The 24784-nt window shown below is 35.4% G+C and overlaps 1 protein-coding gene and 1 long non-coding RNA gene across 16 annotated transcripts in view; one reads left to right on the top strand and one right to left on the bottom strand.

Moving 5' to 3' along the window:
* LOC125273941 overlaps positions 1–21606 on the bottom strand; it is a 40431-nt gene extending 18825 nt beyond the window's left edge. For all 10 annotated transcript variants that reach the window (XR_007186144.1, XR_007186146.1, XR_007186148.1 and 7 more), the window contains exon 1: positions 21181–21606. This is a non-coding gene — a long non-coding RNA (uncharacterized LOC125273941). The remainder of the gene's footprint in view (positions 1–21180) is intronic.
* pex5la (peroxisomal biogenesis factor 5-like a) overlaps positions 1–24784 on the top strand; it is an 87263-nt gene that overhangs the window by 26690 nt on the left and 35789 nt on the right. For 4 of the 6 annotated variants that reach the window (XM_048199776.1, XM_048199779.1, XM_048199777.1 and 1 more), the window contains one exon: positions 15909–16013. The exons of the other annotated variants lie outside the window; for them this stretch is intronic. In XM_048199776.1, the coding sequence (XP_048055733.1) occupies positions 15909–16013 (105 nt within the window). The remainder of the gene's footprint in view (positions 1–15908; positions 16014–24784) is intronic. 6 annotated transcript variants of the gene reach the window in all.

The raw sequence follows: 24784 nt of genomic DNA, 5'->3' as shown, positions 1-24784 counted from the left end.
AATACCCTGAAAAAAGACACTGTGGACATCTTATAAAATGTCTTTTACTCTGCGGTAATTATATAAATTAGCTGTCCCCTGTTCCACTGAATGCTTTTACGGTTTTAATAAAAAAGACAGTTGGCATTTAAAATAGACATAAAGGGATGTTACCTTTTTAGACTGACCCTTCAGGAGATTTAGATTTAAAACATTCTCTCCTGTTTAAACATCTGCTTTCTAAGGCATATATGAATGGAGAAATCAACTTTTCCTTAAGCTTTTGATATATAGGAGGTCATCATACTATAAGAATATCCTGTAAGTTTCAGAACTGAAAACTTCCTTGTTAGTCCAATAAAAGCTTTTATTGATACCAGGCCCATCGAACGACAGATCCTGGAATGTGCCTCATAGATAGGTGAAACGCTGCCTCTGCAGAAGAAATCAACACCTACTTCATCATTGCAACATTAGCCCCACACACTGTCGTGTTAGGGAAATGAGGAGAAGAGAATAGTTATAGAGGACAAAAATAACATTACCTTTCAAAGGATCCTAATGCTAGGAATATGGTTATTTATTTTCAACAATGTGAATGTCTCAGTTGAGCATTATTTATTTGCATTTGCCATTTCACTGTGGATTCTTTGGTAAATCAATCACATTTCTGCGCAGGCTTTGCAAACAGACTTTTACGATATGGCTCGACAGTAGTGCAACAACATGTAAGTAACTGTGTTGATTCTAATGTCTAATCTGATAATGATTCATGTACAGATCAGATGTTCTTTGTCTATGTCTCAGTAAATCAAACCAGCGACTAAATGGTCAACTTCACGTTGTTTCTCTTAGTAGGATGAAAATAATCTGTTATTTAAATGGTGATTAAAGTATACAAAGAAAGCGATCAAAGAACGCTCCATTTGCAATCGCTGGAGCTGTCATTCAAACAGTGCAAGTTTATCAGTGACTGAGTTCTGGACTCCCATTTTGTTCAACAAATTTCTTAGTTACATCACGTTTGCACTGTTAGTTGTGATGTAAGCATTCGTTAGTGTGCAGAAATTGAGTTGCAATGACGAGATCACTGCTTTCAGGCAGTTTATGACCCCTTTAACATTTAAGAGCTATATAGACTATATTTTGGTCACACGTTACAAAAAGTACATGTTTTTGTGGATATGGTACTAGGTAATACCATGTTTTTGGACGTTAATACCATTGTATTCTCTGAAGTATTAAATAAATACTAAGGTTGCTTATATACATATTGTAATCTTTTAAATACAACAGTTTACATAACCGATAAATCTGGTTAAATTTGTTTCAATGGAGGCACTGTTTAGAACTAGATGTTCAAAACATCTACCAGGATGGGCTAATGAGCCCCCTTGGTTTCACCTAAAAATATTGTTCATATTGGCCATATTGTTCACTGTTAGCTTTGTACACATATTCAGGTAGAGAGAAATGCATGATGTAACATTTTGCCTCAGCATGAGATCATTGTGATAATAACACTTTCAATGAGGGTTGTCAAGTCCAAAAGTTTGTGCAGCTCTGCAACTTTTTTGGTGACTGTGCACTCTTTCACTACTCTGCCTTTGTTGAATTCAGGGAGACCCCATAAATACACTGGCCATCTGTGAAAGTCAAAGACTGTAAGCTTGCAGAAAGGCTTTGCTCATCTGTCTTGCTAATGTGCAAGTGAATGCAACGACCTCAACCCCTCCCGCACTAGAGTTAGAAAGAATAATGCCATGCCCCTCTGGTGAATTTTATTTTCAACAGCACACCTGCCTGGCTGACAGCCCCCAGAGACAAGATTGTGGTTTAATGGCACAATGTTTCTTCTGTCCCACAGCCAATGAGAGCAGAGCAGTTGCTAGCACTATGCTGACATTAACGCTGTTAACCATGGGACGGTGATGGTGAGGCCCAGTTTCTCTTTGTTGTAAACTGTAGGACGCTTGTATAATGACATTGGAACTCCGGCGTTCTGTAATGAGCTGAGCAAAGCAGAGACGTTCAGTTCGTATTAGGTTTCTGAATATGCGCTAAAATCATGTTTGTTTTAAAACAGGTTTTTTGAATACTTCCCCATCTTCCATATTAGACAGACAAACAGATAGTCTCGCCCCAAATGCATGCCATCAATATATTTTTGTTTTCTTTCCCCTTGAGATTTGGTCATTTTAAGGGTTAGTTCACACAAAAATGAAAATTATCCTATGATTTACTCATCCTCAAGCCAACCTAGGTGTATATGACTATCTTCTTTCAGACGAACACAATCGGAAATATATTTTAAAATAGAAGAGGAGCTTCAGTTGGTTGCACAGCCCTATTTGTTTGATCTGCGAAAGGCATCTAAGCTTACGATACTCCTACATTCTGCATCATACATCGGTTCAGTTGTTACTCATTTGGCGCAAGTCGACTTGCGCAGTATGCATACGGTCATCTGGCAGAAGCTAGTTATTTTAGATTTTAAAGTTTTAAATATGGATATTTTTCTTAAAAAAAACCCATTGCCTCACTTCAGAAGTTTTGAATTATATTTATGATGGATGGATGCATTTATTTTGGGCTTCAAAACAGGCCCCCCATTCACTACCATTATAAATCTTTGGAGAGCAAGGATATTTTCGAACATATCTCCGATTGTGTTTGTCTGAAAGAAGATAGTCATATACACCTAGGATGGCTTGAGGGTGAGTAAATCATGGCATCATTTTTGGGTGAACTATCCCTTTAAGAATGGCATTCAAAAGGGCCAGTAAGGTTTAAAAAAAAAAAAAATAATAATAATAATACTTATATTCAGCAAGGATGCATCAAATGGATCAAATGTGATAGTAAAGACTTTTACATTGTTACAATGTTTTGCCATCATAAGAATAAATTACATTTTAAAATATATATTAAAATTAAAAATTAAAATTAATTAAAAATTATTAAAAAAAGTTATTTTAAATTGTAATAATATTTCACAATATTACTGTTTCCACTGTATTTTTGATCCAATAAATGCAGGAGAGCATTAGTACGGAGCCCCGCACATGACATGCAGGAAAAAAAAAAAGTCTAAGTCTTTCCCTCGATATACTAAATTGTGCACACGATTTACCATTTCGTTCCTCGATTTATAAATTGTGCACATGATTCAGCAAAATCGAGAGAACGAATCAGTAAATCAAGCGCACAAAATCGAGGGAACGACTTAGTAAAGCATGCACACAATTTAGCCTACTATTTTTTTCCTGCATGTCATGTCCGCACATTAGCTCTGGACATTAGAGTCTTCTTTCAAAAACATTAAAAAATCTTACCGACCCCAAACTTCTGAACAGCAGTGTGTGTGTGTGTGTGTGTGTGTGCATTATAGATAAGCATAATTTTTACTTTTTGTCTCACTCAACCTACAGTGTGTCTGTCAATAAGCCACAAAAGGTTATGACTTTGTCGTCTTTAGTGATTGTGAACATGTGGTCAATTTCATTGCCAGCTAACTCGAGGGATGGTTAAGTTGTTCCTAATTAAATGGTTTACGACATACAGGGTACTGAGGGAAAATCATCCTACAAAAGGCTTATTTATAGCTGTCTGCATATCATATGAGTATTTTAACATCAAAAAATTACACACTTCAGCTTTAAAGCTGCCGCAGTTTTCTCACGAAAAAGATGATTCATGAACATCATCAGAAAGACCTGTTTTGCTGTCTTACTTTAATACATGAGAAGAAAGATCAGAATTGGAATGATTCATTGATCTATATGTTGCCGGAAAGGAAATATAACACTTGTAAGGTAATCGCTATCGCACCCCGGAATGGCCTAGACTTGCTTTTTCTAAGGAGCACAGAAGTGAAAAAGAAGAGACAGGATGGAGGGCTGAACAGATGGGAAAGGACACAGAATGACAGCTAAACATGAAGATCTGTGAATGAAAATGGGGATGAGGAAGCATGAATAATGTCGCTCAGGGACACATTTATACATGTTCTTTTTGAATTAGACCAGGAAGCAACCACCTAGCAACCACCCACAATGCCCTAGCAACCATTCATAACACCCTGTGCTATAGGCTATGATGCTGGTGATTTTGCACAGTAAAGACAACTCACATTTTCTACATAATATAAAAATCTTATGCTGAATGTAACTGATAAAGGTTTCCCTAGCCGTTAGAAATGATTACACCGCAAAATCCCATTTCTAATAACAGAATCCCATCCTAGTTATTTAAGTGTTGTCAGCAGCAAGAAAACATCCGTGTAAGCTGTTCCTGCTTAGGACAGACACATGGCAGTGCCAGCCAACATCAGTCTTCAAATCCAGAGACTAGATTACCAGTAGCTCAGAAGCTTTTGGCTGTCTGTTTATCCAGACAGTAAGACAACGATGTGATCAATGAAACTGCCATGCTTTTGTATATAGTTTTATCATAAATACTTAATGACAGTTTGTTTGAAATTCAGAATTGTATTAGATCCTGTCAGCAAACTGCATATTTCGGAAATGTTTATTAAATTTGTTTTTGTTTTTTTAAAATGCACAGTAAGCATAGTTACGTAATCAGCATATGTGGCATACAGTTACATTTTTTTCATTTATTAATTTCTTTTTTTTCTGCATGCATTTGTCTTTAAATTAAGATATTCCTCAGTTAAGGTTGACTTTTTTAATAATATATATAATCAGATTATATTCAGAAAGAATGCAAGAAGAAAGAAGTAGCAGATGCTATTGGTGGCAATGCACAGTACTAGTGACGGACCTCCCGGCAAACTTAAGGTTACGCACACACATATTGATTTACTGTCATGCTGGGGACTTTCCATTGTATTCTATTGTTTTTATACTGAGCTAATGATATTTTCTGGCCCCTAACTTAAAACATGCCTCTAAACCTATCCTTCACACCCCTTCGTGCCTTCACCTTTGTGCCTTTTCATTAAAATATTTATTATGTGTAATTAAACCGTTTTCTTCTTTGGGACCATTGAATCACCAGAGGTGATTTCAGGTTTTACTGTCCTTGTGGGACACTTAGTCCCTACATTGTAGGCAGCACTGACCTATAAACGCACACAAATATCTAAATCAAATTTATTTTCTTTGTCAAAACAAGTAGAAAATGCATCTTTCATGGGACATAGTTTATGGGAAATGTTTTGACCTCGGGTCGCACATATGCTGGCAGCTTTCCTATCCAGAAGTGCTCTTTTCCTTAGAGACCAAAGAAGACTCGTGCTGAGACAATCCCAGTGACACACCACAAAGAAGTAGCCTCCCAAAAGCCAGAGGAGAAAGTTAGGACACCCATTAATTGGAGACCTTAAGACTCGAGCTGGCTAAATAATGGCGATAATGGGCTTTGCCGCTACAGAACAAGGGATTTGGAAACAACAGACTGTGCAGGGCATTCACAAAGTCCCAAAACACATTCTGAAGGGTTCTGATCACCAAAAACTGGTCATGCATAGGGTGTCGGCTCATTACCAGCTCTCCGCCCAGTCATTATATTCTCATTAAACAGTCAACAACAAATCATAAGGAGATGATCAGGTCACCCTGCAGAAAAAAAGTGGACAGGAAGTGTGCGGTTTTCATAGCTATATTCATTGTTTCTTCAAAGGGTCAATTACAGGTTTTCTGTAATGTATATCACAATCAGTACCTTTTATCTGAATATTTGCACTGTTACTGAATTCAATGTCCTTGTGGTTTCGTATAACATATGCAAACATGCATCCCCACCTCAGGAAAGAGATAATGCAATGAAATGCAATCTCGCTTTACCTTTCTCTCTTTCTCACCGTGCCACCATTTTTTGCATGCTGAGGCATGAACCAATTATTTCACATAAATAGATTGGTTTCCATCCGCACGTTGTTTATCATTCTGGGTTGGTAAATTTGTTTGTGTCACCATAATTATTCCTCCATGTAATATTTTCAATGCTCTCATTTCATTTTTTGATAAGATGGCACAGCTGCTCTACAGCTATCAACAAGGGTAATTAAAAAAATGTAGTCTTTTATCTCCATACACAAATCAAAACACAGCGATGAAACTCTTAAATTACTTCATATTCACATCACCCCACAATTACTCTAAAATACTACAGCCTTAACGAGTCTCAAGGGCATCAGTGACGTTACTGAAAGTTACGCAGAGCCTCATCTACAACGATGTCAAAAACTGATCCCATGTACGGGAGGATGGGGTAAGACGCCACCCAATGGAATTTATTTAGATATGAGTTCAGAATGATAATGCATAATATTTTTGCTATGGAAAATAAATGGAAACATTTGGAAATGCTGTTATCTGATGTTTGCAAAATGTATAAAATTTATTTGATATAAAATGCATTTTTGAAGTATCAATAATGTCATTTGACTGTCATACTGTCACATGATACATTTTATCAATCTATTTTTATCATTAAAAATGTATTAATTAAAAGGCATATTTTATAACAATGAATTTATCTCAGAATAGCAACAATGCTATATATTCAGATTAAGTTATTCTACTAATTCATTATAGCATTTGATGAATGACAAAGATTAATTGAATAATTAATAGTGCTGTCAATTGATTAAAAATGTATTCAAATTAATCACACATTTTTATGTAATTACACAAAAGATTTAATATATTTTTATAATGTAATACTTTCACATTGAATCTCCAAAATAATGTAGAAACAACATAAAGATGATATATTTTAATTATTTATTTAATGGCATCTTTTTACAATGAATGAAGGCCAGTAACACTGATACCAATACTGATCCTTATTTTTTTGTTTTTTTCTCAATATTAGCCATAAATTATAGCCATTCAACATTACAGTATAACTGAAAGCCATCATTTTTAACATTTAATAGGCTTAAAAAAAATAACTTTAAATTTAGGAGAACTTAAAACAATCTTCACATAAACCCATTGTAAAAAATGTCACATTTAGTTATGTCTTTAATATATAAGGACTCAACGCTAAGGGTGTTTTACCTGCCCTGCTAAAATGCTAATTGCTGAAAGGTAGACATCCGCTTCACAAACAGCGCGCCAGTACAATGCATTCATCTAATTTTTTATTGATAATTTTTAAATAATCAAGCTTTTTTTCTGGAATTATTAAATAAAAAGTCCCATTTCTGAGTAGGTTATTTTATACCAAGGGTCTGACATTACTTTTCCACTAAAACATATTTTCAATGTCCAATCTAAATGTATGAATCCTATATCATCAAATATAGGAACTTTTGATATTTAATGTGATAGGCTATACATTTACATAATCAGTATTATCTAGTGACAAAAACATCACCAAATGTTGATCTTCAGAATCAAAATTAAGAGTATAGACTTTCAATAAATGCGTTGAAATGAGATTAAGTGGCCAAGAAGACAATTGCTCCATCTCACCAACAGTCCCATTCATTAATAGTAGCCTACAGTTCTAAAGTATGAACTTTCAAGTCTAAGTTGCTAATTTGGTTTCATATAAGGCAGTGGAAAGGTAAGGCAAAAAAGAAGAACTCTACTTCCATTTAACAACTTTAATTGTCTGGCATGTATTCTTCTTAACTCTGCATTCAGATGTTGAAGGTGCTTTTGTGCACCTGAAAGTGCTCTGCAGGGGCTCTCTGAGTTTAGCATTAGCATTTAACGTGTCGCAGAAGAACAAAGGAAAAAGAGGAAAAAAACTTTTACACAAAACCTGACCTTTAAATGGTTCTTCCTTGGTTTTGTGAGTGGCAGTGGTGTCTGCGCTTCAGTGGCGAGCAGCTCATTATCAAGATTACTTGTGCTGTACAATAAAACGTATGGAATAGACAATGATTCTACATAACAAGGGTTCGGTGAGTCAGATACATGAAGATGGCTATAGGCACAGCCTGTTGAAAGAACTGTTTACTGGCCACAACGAGCCTCAGCACAAGGACATCTAGATGCCCGATGATTGCAGGGAACTTTCTTTTCCTCTAGCAAAGAAACTCAATGTGAATTGGAATGTCTAATGGTCAGATCTTGGACATTGTGTATCAAATGAATGTTTGCTTTATTTTGAATATAATCTGAAAGGTATTTCTATCCACTCAATCTAGTCCCAACCTTTTTAACTGTATATACACTGACAGCCCCATCAGAAAAGATAAAATACCTATTGTTATTGATACTAAACCACAAATGTGTTTCTTTTAACTCATAGGATCTCAAATCTAATATTGCCATTTCTCATTTAGCTTTTATAAAAGTTCTGAATAATTATAATCATTTTTAAGCATAAAATAATCACATGAATGAAAACCAGATTCAGAAAATCGCTTTCTCTCAAAGTGGAACAGTCAAAGAATATTAAAACATTCCGTCATTACAACAGTCATTAAGACATTCATTCAACTGAATTGTTAAAAAAAATAGTGATTTATTTAGTAATGTGACTCCCTGTGTCAGAATATGCCTACATCCCTATAGTAGGTGAAAAACATTATAAAACAGTATAATAAAACAGTAGACGAAAATTAAGCCTACATGGATGACTTCCGCCAAGATTCTGAGTTACATCAGATTTACTATCTTTACTATCCCATGAGGCCACAGGATAGGAGTAAATGGCAGTGAAGCGGCCAACTGACACTGTAAGCCAATGACAATACACATTCATGTAGAAAATTTTTTAATGAAATAAGTTCCACATCAAATGTTGTATCTACTCAGACAGTATGCGAGTTTGGACACAGCTAATGTGAGTGAGTCACTGAATCATTCATTTAACCGATCGGTTCAGAAACACTGATTCAGTCAGGAACAAAACACACTACTAAATTTGCTGCTGCAATTTTGTGTCTAATATAAAAGTTACTTATTAACATCTTGTTCTAAATGAATGAAATCCCAGATACTTTTCCACCAGACCACTACCATCTCTGAAACTTGCTAGTATACTTTCCAGGTGTGTTAATCTATATCTCTGCATAACTATCTCTATACGTAAGCCCTCCTTCTGAATAAAGTTTTCCCAGATTAGCAGAACAATGTATCCCATCTCTGTTTAGTCCCTGAAATGCTCTAATTAGATCAGCAGACCAAAGTGCTACCAGCACAGGGAGAAAATTAAAATCATTAAATGAGCGGGAGGCACAATTCTATGTGCTGCATGACGTACTGCTGCAGCTGCAAACTGGCATAAATGACCACATTGAAGAATTGTTTATATTTATAAAACGGGACATGCAATCTCTCACTGCACTTCACTTTAATACCCTTTGTTAGAGAACCAGCTGTGACTGTAGAGCACTGTGGATTGGCAAGTTGAGGTCAGCGGTTTGTATTAGGACACAGTGGGTAATATAAAGCAGGAGAACAACTCTGATTTAAAGGTGGCAAGCAGGCGTGACGTCTACTATGAATCAGATCCAGGAACTTTGAGCTGCCCTGTGGAGAAACGGGCAGCTCAACAGAGAAGCTAGTCCTAGACTAAAATGCATGTTTGGAAATCATAATTAAATGAAAAAACAGGTTTTTATTTAATTTATTGTTATTGTATTTACTTTTATTTATTTTTATTGTATATTCCAATTAAGATTTAAATTTTTTTCTTAATTTTTTTTCAATCTAAATTAAAAAAAAAATTCTATCCCTTAAGGTTCAAAAGTTATTAGCATAAATTTGAGTGCAAATTTTGACAGTTGGTGGCGCTAGAGGGTTTGAGTTAGAGACTCCAAAATCGCTGTGGTTAATGTTCAGACTGTCCTCTATCTGTGTGCCAAATTTCACAACTTCCCCACAAGCGGATCTATGGGCTGCCATAGACTCACAAATGGAGGGAGAAGAAGAAGAAGAAGAAGAAGAAGAAGAAGAAGAAGAAGGCAATTAAGTGGCCAAGCACCACAGAGGCAGAATCAGGAGCTAAAAATCAAGGCAAGGAGCATCATACCAAATGCAAAAATGAGACTTTTGAAAGACATTTGGAAATGATTTTAAGCAAAATCATTGAAAGCCCATAAATACAATCACTTGTAATTATGTGTAATGTGCTCTATAAATAAACTTTTAATTTGATCTGAACTTCTTTTGACCAATACTTTTTTTTTTTTATTTTTTTTTTTACTTTTGACCAATATGTGGTGGTGGTGCTGATACCAAATTGATCTGGTGTGGTCAGTGTTGAGTGAATATGACACAAAGTTTGGTGTCAATATGTCAAATCTTTCCAGAGATACACCCTCAGATGCAGTGTTGATGTGGTATACAAAAATGGTTTTGTCTATCAACACTAAATCCATAATTTTCAAAACTGAAAAGTTATTAGCATAAACGCAAGTGAAACTTTGGACAGTTTTTAGCCCTACAGTGATTGAGTTAGAGACTCCAAAATATCTGTGGTTAAAGTTCAGACTGTTCTCTATCTGTGTGCCAAATTTCATAACTTTCCAGCATTTTAAAGAGTGGTTGGGACAGGAGTGTGTTGCTGGTTATAGTTATAGCAGAAGTGTACAATAATAAATGCACAAAAAATAATATTGCAATCTCTAGAAATCAATTTCAATAGTACACTGAGTTTAATTTATTGACAAAGAACTTATGTTTAATGCGATAGTAATCTTCTATAATACAGTATATTGTTAGTCTTGTGAGTATTTACACTCTAAAAAATGTGTTGGCTCAAAAAAAAAAAATTATGCAAGAGTTTGCATCAATTTATTTGAGTTATGACAACTTTGAGTGAATTTACATTCAACCAACAAGCTACACTGAGTTAGAGGAACTTAATAATGATCAGCATAAACACAAATTTTTAAGTTTATTACTCAAAAAATGAAGTTACCAGAGTTATAACCCTGGAACCAATTAATCTTATCTATTTCAGTTCAAATCAACAGCTGTCATAGCACTAGCTAACATAACTTATTTAACATGTGCATTTAATGAATTCAGGTTTATTGGGACACTTTTTCCAAGTCAACTCAATGGCAAAATGTGTCCTACTTGTCACTGGCATTGCTTACAGAGTCAGTGTAGTGTTTACCCTCATGTATCTACTCTTCAGCACAATGGTAATGACAAAAACTTCAACATTACAGAAACTCTTTTAAACGTCAAACATAACAGCAAGCACTAACAGGTCTTTCCCTTTACTAAAAACAAATAAATAGCACTTAAAAACATTTGGGAATGCTGGGAACTAGAAATCCACTGCCTAATTTCTGAAGTTATCAAGACAATTTCATTAAGTTCATTAACTACAACCAAATTTTTTTAGCTAATGCAGAAGTTTGAGTTTAAATTATAGACGATATTAAGTTGATGTAATGATCAACATTATTATGTCAACAAAACTCTACAAAATAATTTTTGCAACTTAAAAGGTTTAATTAAAACAATACATTTTTAACTGGTAACCATGCATTTATTTAAGTTGTGGTAACAGGTCCCCTGAATAACTTTTTAGAGCATACATTAGTGAATAAATATGAAGACCACATTAGTGATATGTGTCTTAATGGACTGGTGGTAGAATTTTTGTTAAGCATGCCAGAGGTTCTGGGTTCTAATCCACCCACAAAAAGTTTATTTTCTCATTAAAGATGTTCATCAGTGATTGCATATCAAGAGCAGGGACACGTTTGTGTGCATTTTGCTTTGTGATTGCACCGGAACGAATAGAGAGTCTCGCAACAGCCTTAAGCGATAGATTAAAGCACTAGTTTGTGTTAAGACTGTGCACAAGTACCAAGAGAACACTGCTGCCTTCCGCCACTAATAAGAGCGGCAACGAGCACTCAGCATGATTTCAAAAACAACACATTCCAGCACCAGAACTCCTCTTATTTAACACAAACGAATAAATTGCTAATCAACTGGAGATGTTTCTTTTGTATTAGGAGACGTGCTGTGAGATGTTTCAAAAAGTGGTGTGGACAATATCAATGCTGGCAAAAAGTGGTGCGGCTATGTCCTACCCGTCCCACCTTCAAATTTCACCTAGACTTCCAGAGCAGAAGAAGAAGAAGACTAACTAGGTGCCTATGCTTGGCCCCTAATAAGAACACTAACAGATACGCCTACGCACATTCGGTGCTTGGCTCCTAATAATTATGTTGAGTTCACTGGTATTCAAAAGGTTTAAGCTTTAACTTGACATTAGTGGTAGTGGAGTCCCTGTGAGGACATTTCCCAACATACTGTATGTCTCTTCATTTCACGGCCACAGTTTATTTTTGTTACAGGCCCTTCTTAACTGTCCCTCTTGTACAGACATATAATATTAGAGGCAGCGCTGTGTTTTGTTCATACATAATGGCTATTGGTCCTGAGTCCAGTGGGCTGTCAAGACTATTTAATATGAATGTTCTCTTTGAAGCTGCAGGCAGATCCAGCAAATGGACCAAGCCCTGCCAGGAGCTGAACTAGAGATGCATCAAACAACCATGCATTATCCACGCTACTGTTACATAATCCAAAGACTATGCAGAGTGCAAGCACCAGTTATGGAGCAGTTCACCGGATTGTGCACTATTCGGATTTGACATGAGAACTCATTTTAAATTCAGTTCCTGTATTTGAAGAAGACTTTATATTTATATATTTTATTTTTGACCATAATGGAAGAACACTTAATTTCTCAGAATGCTCTAATACCCCCTAAATCTTTAAAATGGTGCCAGACAACATTAAGCAGCTTACAACATGGAAACATAATTTTTTGTCAAAGAACTTCTGTTGGACTAATGAAATTCCTCCTGCTGTGCAACTGTGTTGTATTTCTTTGGATTGCAGTTCCATAAAGTCCTTTTTAATTCAATTCAATTTCCAACTCATGAATATAAAATTCTGAGTTTTGCCCAACCCCATATCAAACGCCACAAACAGATTACTATCTTCCTAATTACTGCTAATTAGATGAAATATATCAAATCCATGCATTGTGCCTCCAAGATAATTTGGATACATGATTTACAAATGAATGCAAATTTTGTGAAATTAATTTGAAAATGTGACAGATTGTACACGCAGGAGATGTTAATTTACACATTTGCATAAAAAAGAATACTACTATTAAATAAACTGAGTGTAATTAATTATTTGAAATATCACCTTTTTGAGGAAGTGATACAATGTGGCAGTATAAAATGCATTTTTACTATTAGTTCAGCACCACTGATACCAGCTGATACCAGGCACTTGTGAGATTATTTACATCATAAACTGCGGTAATAGCAGCATTACACTCACTACTAGTTTATTTTCACAACTCATTTGTGCACCTGTCTCGTAACTAATGAGTTCAACACCTGTAGAGTAAACTTTCCCTTTTTGCCAGCTGGATTTACTGTAGTAAAGTGCAAAATTTAGTTTGAGTTAATTCAAATTCAGTTTATTTCTAGCATACACAATGCTGCAAATTGTCTTCTTTTAAGTTTCAGTAAAGACATTTATAATTATTTCTATTTCAAATAAATGCTGTTCTTTTGAACTTTGTATTCATTAAAGAATCCTCAAAATGTATCACCATTTCCAAAAAATTTTAAGCAGCATAGCTGTTTTCAACACTGATAATATAAAGATATGTCTAATCAGCATATTAGAATTTCTGAAGGATCATGTGACACTGAATGTTTAATATATTTTTAAACATTTTAAAATATATTAAACAGTTATTTTAATTTTGCAAGAGTATTTCACTGCTTTTACTATATTTTTGGTAAAACATAAGAATTTTGATTGTTTCTCCTCTCCGCAGATTTTCTACTACAGTGATATCACAAAGGAATTCACAATAAATTTTCCATGATATTATATTTAATACATTTACTCATGTTTTGTATCTGGAGGCCCTGAGACCCCAGACATAAGTAATGTAATTTGGAGGACAGTTGATGTGTGTTATTAATATAATATGTTGTCTATAATCACTTTTCATAACAATAAGAAAAGTATTTTAGTATCTATCTGATGTGGAAGGTATTTGTTTGTTTTTTTGAGCTATTAAAATGGCCTTGGGGTCTCTTAGAATCATAGGGCAACAGGACAAAGATGACAAAGAGAAATCATGAAGCAGAGAAGACTCCTCACTTTGTAAGGACTTCTTACATTTTTAATTAAAAAACACTTACACTTTATATCAGTCAACTAAGGCGTAGAAGTTTGTCTGCAGAAAGTGTTTTTCGTCTCCTTTAATAGCATGAAGTTCTCTAGAGAGATGTCTCTGGGGTCACGTACACACAATGGCGCTAGACCACTAAGACACAATCACAGGGTAGAGTGAATGAATTGAGCACTTCTCGTTTTAAGAATGACGACAGTGTGATTCAGAGAGAGAGATTACTTTTCTTATCTCTAATGGCAGAGCCATGCTAGATTAGACTGTCAGGGAATACATTTTATCAAAAAAAGATGGCTGGAAAGTTTTAAGGTATAAATTGCGTGGGTTTTTTTATTTTTAATAGAACGAGTTTTTGCAAAGATGCAGTATTTCATCTTTATGCAATCTAATGCTGACGTCACCACAGCAAACGAGAATTTGAAATGTAGAGGTAGAAAGATTTTTTGTTTGAGACTGTTCAAAAATTAAAATTCTGTTATTTATTACTCACCCTCGTATCGTTCCACATCCATAAGACCTTCGTTCATCTTCGGAACACAGTGGTAAATTTTTTTTTTTTTTTTGCACAAACAAAGCACTCAGGTTGCTTCATAAGAACAAGGGGTATAAAATAACAGAATTTTAATTTTTGGGTGAACTAACCCTTTAAAAACAATTGTGAAACATCCATTGCTAAAGTCTCATGCATCGCTGTGCAATAAAAATCTGATCTGACCAACTAGCAGTTTGAACAGTCAGTCTCAAACAAAAAATCTTTCTACCTCTACATTTCAAATTATTGTTTGCTGTGGTGACGTCAGCATTAGATTGCATAAAGATGAAATACTGCATCTTTGGAGTCACATGGAGTACTTTAATGATGTCTTTTTCCTACCTTTCCAGACATTGGAGCGATAGTTCTCTATGGAGAGACAGAGATCTCTCAGACTTCATCAAAAAAATCTTAATTTGTGTTCCAAAGATAAACAAAAGATCGTATGTAAGTGGAACGACATGTGGGTGAATAATAAATGACAGAATTATCATTTTTGGGTGAACTAAGCCTTTAAGAGGATAGTCCATATCTGCAATTCAAATTTGAATGTAAAGCAATATAAATAACATTAATTTAAAGAAATTCTGTAATATTTATTTGGAGTTTAATTAGTAATTTGTCATTTTTACTTAGAAAAGCACACTTTGCCAAGACAAACTTTGAATGTTTGAAGCATTGTAAGCCTGACGGACGGACGGACGAGATAGATAGATAGATAGTGTTACAGTATGTATTTGTATATTTGAAAGTTTAACAAGTTTAAATCCTCTGGATGCTGTATTTACTCAGTGCGAGTTAAGCCAAGCTGAACAGAGCTGTCCAATTCAATTTAACCCATTATGTAACTTGGCCTTGGAGCAATAGGATGCTGTCTTCCCTAGGGGAGGCAGTGGTTGAATCCTCAAATGACTGACTGTTCAGACTGGCCATACGTCTCTGTCTCTGTAGCTGAGATAAAAGCAGTTGACGACAGCCACCCACCCTATCACTTGCTTGACTTCGGTGGCCTCTTTGTGATATAGCACTTCATCACGCAAAGTAAAACCGAGGGGGACGTGAGAAAGAGCATACTGTCACTCCATACAGCTGTTTTCATGTGTGGCTTTAGGCAGTGTTTCATTTTGCTGTGTGTTGTTGACGCTCAGTGTGATCATATTAATCTTATAGCATATAAATCTTTCAGCACCGTAGGACGAATAATACTTGGAATATATAAAATATTCTGTCCTGACACAAGTCGTTGTTGATTTCACTGTTGTAGGGGAAAGACTCTAGGGCTGCAGATAAGACCGTTGCCATGGTCCTGAAGGAGATACCCAATAAGGCGTCCTCAGAAGGCAAGCCCCTCCTCACGGTGACAAACAAGGTGGGCAGAACTACTGCAGCTACCGCAAGAGTGAAACAGCACCTCCGTTCTCGCTGCATGATGATGATAACCAGTGGCAAGGCTTTGACCATCACATGTCTAACCTCTACATTTTAGCCTAAAAAAAAAATCAGTGTGTCTCTGCAATCATAAATGCCTAACCGACAACACAACTGCAAACACACGCTTTTTTATTTTTCATTCAGAGCAGCTCTGTGGGGTATAAAATTGGGCTTTTCACATCAGGCAAGGCTTGTCACTGGCAATAGAAATTATCATTTCAGATGGACACATGGGACACACATGCCTTTCAGTATGTTTAGTTATGGTCAAGGATTTTACACCACAACCACAATATAAATCACATATTTAAGCTCTAAATATAGGGAAACACATCACCACATGCTTCTAAACTGTAATATACCCTAATAAGCAGTTCAATTTGATATATTTTACATAGTGATGCACAATATATCAGTACTATATCAGTTATCAGACTATATTTTAATTGTGCATACTCATATTTCACCTATATTTACATTTAGATTACCACTGCCGTCTTCTAACGCTTAATAAATTACTAACAATGTTGCAAATCCCAAAATGAACATACATTTTTTATATTGTACTTTATCATGTCTAAATTCACTTCACTTATCAATCATTTAAAATTATTTTAGTTTTTAGTGCTTTAATTTGTAATTTATGACACAAAATAGTATGAAAATTTCATAAAAGGCAATTTAATACAGAATTGTAATAGTGTTGCGTCATTTCTTTTACATGCAGCAAACTACATGATATGATAGCAAACCCAAATTTATTTGATGCTGGATCATTTCTGACAAAAATACATTTCCTTGCTCTTGATATTAGTCTAGTGTCATAGCTTTATAGCTCATCTTATTGTTGCCTATGTGGTCTGTGGCTCATTCTGTGTTTAAATCTTTTTAGTTGTGTATGTGTAACTGTCGTCTGTATTGTACAAGTCTGTGTGTTGTATTGATGCCAGACGGATTCTGAACTATTCGATAATAATTGGATTACACCAAGCTTTTGTAGCACTTAACTGGCATCCACTCTTGCTTCACTAGTCACTAAATGACAAATAATTAAAATATGCCTTTGCAAAGCATGTAGTGGTTAGTTTTGTAATCAGTCAAGACTCAATAGACCAGTGACCTGAAGCCAACTGCACTCCTTTGCTTTGTCCATAATAGGATGAAGGTTAGTTCATTTTTTCAAATCAGGTGAGATCGAACATGGTATGTGAAGCACAGCATCATTCCTCTGTGTAAAGTCTTGTCAATACTGATGCCAGTGTTATCAGATCAATACTGACCTATTTAACACAATGAGGAACCTGTAGTAACTTCGGTCTTGTAAAACAACTAATGGTCCGAATGAGAAGTTGATTTCATTGGCAAAGTTTATTTGGGTGTCATTCGGTTATATTTATAGATACTAGGATATTTATTAAAAAGCCTAAATAACGTTCTGTTGAGAAATTATCACTTCTTATTCTCTGTGTCCCTAAACAATTAATACTGTGGATATTTAAACACCTGCCGTCACTTAAGAAAATTGTAGAATTTACCAGCTAGGCTCTTTATCTGAAGAGAAAGATTTTATAATTAGCCAGGAACACTGTGTGAATGACAGAGGAAGCAGTTTTTTTTACTTAATTGAAAACACTTTGAGAACCAGGCGTCCTTATTTATACTTTTGAATGTTTTTCAATATTTGATCAAATGAGCAATCATGCTTGTGTTGCATAAACACTTTCTGTTCAAATATCATATTCATTATACAGTTAATTATACAGGCCTCACACATAATTTATAACTCAAGATTAAATAGTATAGGTTTTTAACAATGTATTACTTTCACAGCCAAACACCTCTGAAAATCATTCCTCATACATGATGCAGTTGTGTACGTTCATGCTGTTATTTATAACACTAATAATTGCCTCAGATGAGCTTATACCTCCCTCAACTTACCTCCCTAACTCTCCCCCTTAAGACTCCCGCTAGCTAAACTGGTTCCAGGTTCCCTTGACAACAATATCTTGGAGTTACCACCAGGAGCTAAGCCCACGTGACACAATTAGTTGAAGTTTTCCATGACATAATTCAGGATATGCCCTCAGGCTCACCACAAAGACAAAAGTGGAGAGGTACGAAATGCTTGTGTTTTGATAAAGCATGGCTGAGAAGAACAGAAAAAAATCCTGTGAGAAGTCCATAAACATTATTTTTCTTACTGTACCTATCAGTGAATTTATTCTGCATTACAGTTACTGGGAATCAGCATTCACAGTAAAGAAATCAATTTGCATAAATTCACAAAATAATCGATCGTTGCTTAAATTAATGATCAATTAATCGATTAACTGTTAATCAACATATTAAATCCAAAGTGAGGGTATCTGTAAAATCATCGTACATAACAGACAGACTTGAAAACTAGTCTTAATAAATTACTAACAAGCACATTTGTTTCGGTTAGAGACCAAACCATACCGATTTGTATGAAAAAGTGCCACTGATGCACGTGTAAACAGTACACACGTGATTGCTTTTGCGGCATGTTTTTGTTTGGAACTTTGCAAAACATTAATAAACTTTAATAGATTGCATATCTTTATTTAGAGCGGGTGGTCTCAGAAAAGCCCAAACACAACATAAGACAATGCGTAGATCACGGAGTGACATGACATGCTGCTTGGCTAAAGCTATAGGGCTTCCAGAATCCGATTGTGTGGCGATCATGATGCAGTGTTTTCCAACGTAATTCTGAAAGGTCAACCAAAGGAAACTGGGTTTGTGTCCGAAGTCGCTCCCTATACCCTTAAATAGGCCACTATTTTAGGGGACAGCCATTTGTAGTGGTGTCCTAAATCATAGTGGATGTTAGAACGCACTCATTCAATCCCACAATGCACTGCAATAACAAGTGTACAAGCGGTGTGCGCTCAACGGCTAGAGAATTCCCATAATGCACTGTGAAAGTTGCGCACAGAATATATTCCCACATCTGAGCAGAAGATGGCATCCATCTGAATTACCCATCCATCCATTTTCCAAAACACTGTTCCAATGTGGCTAGAGCATAATATTATACAGGAATAAATTCCTTTTTAATTGATTATTAAATTGTTTAACTAAGGTTTATACATAGTTCCCATGACAGAGTTCAAGATAAATCTTTTCATTACTACTGGAGCTGCCAGTTTCAAATAATTTTTAAAAACAAGCACAAACTACGCAAAAGTGGTAGCCCTTCTAGCACACTCAGTGTCCAAATTCACTTGTTTTCATTCACTCTGTCAAGTGAACTATATTAGTGGACTAATGTAGGGAATAGTGAATGAGGAGGCGATTTTGGACACAGCCTGGATCTCGGGTGTGGTGGTTGGGTATAGTGGGTAGGGACGATGTGTAGAGACCAATGGGACATCGTTTTACAGCTAGAGCGCTCTTGGATTGGTTTGATCACTCAGATTGACAGGTCTTGATTTACCATATGCCACAGAATAGAAGCACACAGCTGAAACAGCACTGAAAGATCATCACTTATCCACCAGGACCTCATTAGTTCTATGTACTTTTATTGTGGTGTTTACACAAGTAATTCTTATGTTTAGTAAAATCACTGATTTGGAGGGTTTTTTGGACAATTGGTTAATTATGTTTCAAAATAAACGGTTAGCCTACCTTATCCATAGCATGTCTTGAATACATTAATACATTCAGAATACTTAACTATAGTGCGCTCTCTTCATTTTTCCATGTGTCTGCTGCACGTGTTTAGATGACCTTGCTTAATCGACCATCGAAAAGTTTTATCGATTAAATTATTAACAATTAATTGATAGTAGACTAATCATTAGCATCCCTAATTCATGGGGATGAATTAAATGTAGTTGCTATAAATGCTTTTGAGGATCATAGCAAGATGGGACAGAAGCAAATGAATCTCAGAATAGAACATTATGCTCTACATGAATAATCAAATCCTAATAAAAGCCAAATTATGTGACCTTGATGTTCAAGTCTTAGCTGAATTTGGCATTGCAATATTCATTGTTTGAATTTATAGGGAGCCTCACGCTTATATAACACACTTCAAATGTATTTCCAATGTATCTTTTACTTGATAATGCTTTTATGTTGTATCTTCTGAGGGACACTTGTAAATGTTTGAAATGTTTCTTTCAGACAATGCCAGGAAAGAAATAGGAACAGATTCCAGAGACTAGGCCATCATTTTTAATGGAAATAAGCGTTCAAAATGTAAGCAGAAATTTTAAAAAGTTCTTAATATTGTAGGAAGGTTTAAATTAAATAAACCACCAAAGTAGATAAAGACATTAATGTACTCTATTAATATTCATTGAATATTTATGCGGGTTATCATTGCGCCAGTAGGTGGCGACAAGTGACTGTCATTTTGAGCCATTAAATGATTCATGATTCAACCGATTCGCTAAAAAACAAAAAATCTGATTCAAGAACGACGCAAGACTATTGTGCTGCTCCGAGATGCAGCTGTTAATTCTGCAATCTCAGTCTTATTGGTTACTAGAAGTACTGTTTCTAGAGTGTTAGTTACTCTATATTAACTTAAGAATTATAGCACTCGTACGATATCGCAAAATATATTATTGCTTAACTGGCAAATGTACGAGCATATGCAACCAAAACTACAATAATCTGTTGTAAATACATAAGAAAAGGCGTTTCGAACATCTTTTTAGATATGTCAAGTCAAAAACGCCATGGTGGCTTTCTCTGCTTTTCTCTTATACCCACACTTGTCTGAATGCGATTCCAGATTCTTTGCACATGCGCAGATGTTTTGTTTGAAATTAATTAATACAGGTGGTGTAAACGATTATTTGAATCGGACTGCAAAGTTTAGCATAACTATAAACAGAACTTTCGGAATCTGCATTCGTGTTGAATAAATTAAGTGCCTGTAAACATACTTAGGCTAAAGGTGCCGTCATTTTAGCTAACGTTAGCGTCTCTGTTCCACAATGGTGTTACACGCTGCACTGCCATCTATCGACGTGAATCGGCATGACCGTCTCTGAGTTTTATGTATATTACGGATACTAGCGAGTTTTAGAGAGCTGTTTACACAAAAATAATTCCCTTACCTGTCCAAGAAAAAGAAGCAAAGTGGACATCACTACTCGGGATTGTTTTCATCGTCAAATATTTCCACCTCCTCGTGTATACCCTTCTAGCTTCAGACTCCTTGTACGTTAGAGGTCATACAATCAGTACAGGTACACATTCTCCCGTTGTCACTGCTGGTAATGCAAGATTAAGAAAAAAGTGTGATTAATTTTCGCTTTTCGCATTACCTACATTCACTATGCAACTATCGTATCTAACATAAATAGGCGGCAGCAGCCAATGGACGTGATGATTCTTTTCGACGGTTAGTGGTCACGTCATGGCGAAATACATTGAGCGGACAACCCCTAAATAGTTTTAAAATAATAGTAGTTAAATGATAATTTAACAATAATTAAATAAACTAACTATTTTTATAGAAAACTTGCAGTGTAGCCTTCATGAACTCAGACCATTCAGACTCTTAACAAAAACACAATTAAAATTTTAATGTGATAAACTTTTTAATTTAGCACCAAACGAATGCACTTTTAACTGAAGATACAGCAAATGTGTTTCTCTCTCAGACAGAACAGCTCAATAAATCCTCTGTCAACCAGATTGCTACTGAAATAATCAGACTTGAGTTAATAAAGTAGCCGAACTGTTCTGTAGTGTGACTGTAGTTATCTGCTCTAATTAGACGAATGAGTTTTGTCCCCTTAATAATTCCTATTAATGTCAACAACCAATTTGTGCCAGAAATGAAAAACAGTTTTAAACAGAATACAGGGCAATCTAATTAAGTTGTAGAGCCCAAAATGTTTCCAAAACAATTCTCCCCCTCTCGTTATGGCCCTTGTTCTGCTGGCATTCACAAGGGAGGAAATTATGCTTTTATAATAAGGCTTAGAGGGGCAAAATAAAAGTGAGTTCCAAATCCAGCTCACCTATAGTGATAAAACATCCGAACAGTAGATGCTGTTACATAACCCAGCCTGACACTTCAGAATATTCAGATGCTTGCTGATCAGCAAATCTGAACTTTCTGCATGTGAAAGAAGGCAAAGACAACAGAAGACAGAGTACCCTCATTTTCTTCACTTTCATCAAAAATGTACAAGGTGTTGTAACAGCAGGAGTTCAGCTTGGGTAACATCAGGCATTCCAGCCAGCGAAGGAATAAATCTCCTCCCTGACACTAGCAGAGCCAGAGTTGTCTGTGCAACCCAATTAAGACTGCTGGGTCAGCGTTCTGGCACAGACTCTCACAACAGGAATGTTCTCCCAAGCTCTCTGGCCAACATTCACTGCTTGTGTTATTCATGAATATTCAGTATTTATTTCAAAGCTTCTGTCAAGCTACTGTACGCAGAGATCACAAACCCTCGTACAGTCGCTAGTTTGAAGGTAGAATACGTACACCAGGAAATTGCCAAGCACAGATAGTTTTTGCTCAGAGAAGTATGTTTTTCTATGTCCATCTCTAAATTAATTCCTGCTGGACTTTTGTCTCTAGGGTCTTATTTAAGCCCCGGACAAATTAAAAATAAATCTGAGGGAAAATGCAGGAGCCCTTAATTAAGCCAGTCTTGAGAAGGTCAGAGTTTTCAATTTATAGTTCTTTTCAGTTTGTTTTAAATTATAAATATGCAACAGTCTATTAATTTAGGCAGCGTTATTTGAAGCATGTGTTGTTGTTAAATCCATATATAGGACATGTGAATGTGACATGAAATTAAATGCGTGCTGTTTTACAACCCGCAGTGTTTTGATGATACAGCCATATCCTTGCACTATTTGCATGAAACATGTCAGCAACATGCAAACTAGAGGCATTTCTTAGCTTCATCCAGGGGTACAGGCTCCCCGTTAAGTAAAATAGTGTCTATTTCTTTCTAGGGGTGCCTGGGTGGATTCTCTCCCCAAGTAAATTGTTTGCAAAAACAGCTTTAAAGCTTTCAATTCATGTGACATTTTTACATTCACGTAGCATATTTACATTCTCTTGAGTACAGTTGTGTAGCATTAATGCAACTATGGGCTACAGATGTTTTCATCAGTTAAATTTATTAACTACAACCTAATTCTTAACTAAGCTACACGTACTCTACTGTTCAAAAGTTTGGGGTCAATAAGATTTTTACTTTTTTAAAGAAATTAATTATATTATTCATCAAGGATGCTTTAATTTAACAGTTTTACTATTTTTAAAAAATGCTTTTCTTTTGAACTTTTTATTCATTAAAGAATACTGAAAAAAAAAAAAACTATCATGGTTTCCACAAAAGTATTAGGCACAACTTTTTTCAATATTGATAATAATAAGAAATGTTTCTTTAGCACCAAATCAGCATATTGGAATGATTTCTGAAGGATCATGTGACACTGACTTGAGTAAACTCAGCTTTGCCATTACAGGAATAATTTACATTTTAAAATGTATTATAATAGAAAAAAAAAGTTATTTTGAATTGTAGCCTAATACTACTTCATATCTGTTTTATCTGTATTTTTGATAAAATAAATACAGCCATGGTGAGCATAAGAGAATTCTTTCAAAAAAATTAAAGCCACCCTGTAGTCAATAATTTTATCCTTTAAAACTCATCTTTGATCACCAAAATGAAACATTTAAAAAAAAGAATTCCTGTGAAAAAATTTCTTCATGCCTTAAAATAGCTTGAATATAACTCTACACCCTTGCTTCATTTATTATACACAAATCTCAGAGATCCACTCGGTCAGCTTACTGAGGTAAATGCTGCACAATTGTATTGCTTTTTACAACGTTGGACACGTAACAATAATTAATATGATTAGCCTTTTGCTTGACTATATTATCAAACAGCTGTCTTCTAAAAATCAACATCCATAGAAATGCTTTGAACACCTTAGAACGTCAGTGGAGAAAGACATATAGTTCATCATAACATCGTTATTGTTATATATCATACACCCACTATATTGCTAAATCTACCTAATTGTTTATATCAACAGAAAAATATACCGGGATACCTTTTTGAGACTCTTTTGCTTCAGAGCGCTCATGGTTAATGATATGCTAAAGCTCGCCGGCACGTTGACGTGATTGGTCACAAGGTGGTTTGTGACGTCACAAACACCAGCAATTTCAAACCGTGGGTTTGAGACTGTCTTTTTTTCACTGCAGTTTTAAATAGAAAATTCTCAGCAATGGTGTTGACTAATCTGCACATGGTTATTGTCTTAAAGCCTATTAAAAACATAAACAACATTAAAAACTTGACCTTGACTTCACCACAGGGGGACTTTAAAAAATAACAGCATGTTTAGTGACTTTTGACCTTCGAAACACTTGATACAAACATTGCATTGTGTTCTTACTATAGTGAATATGACCACACCTGATGATGTTATTTTTAACTTACAACTTGTCAGAAATCCAGGTATTAAATTCGTACCAAGCAAAATAATATATGCAAACAAATTTAAATAGCTACTTATTCAGACATTAGCAAGTGTTAGCTTGGTAGCTAGCTGCCTTCCAGTCACGTAGTCACGTAAGCAGGCAAATCTGAAAAAAGGAAGAAAAAAAAGAGAGAGAGAAGGGGAGGAGGAGTCTAAGAGGGCGAAGATACATACGGTTAGAAATGTTTACCT

This window comes from Megalobrama amblycephala, linkage group LG8, assembly GCF_018812025.1.
Source record: "Megalobrama amblycephala isolate DHTTF-2021 linkage group LG8, ASM1881202v1, whole genome shotgun sequence".
Taxonomy (NCBI): Eukaryota; Metazoa; Chordata; class Actinopteri; order Cypriniformes; family Xenocyprididae; genus Megalobrama; species Megalobrama amblycephala.
The sequence above is the reverse complement of the archived record's forward strand: the minus strand, read 5'-3'. Positions and strand labels throughout refer to the sequence as shown.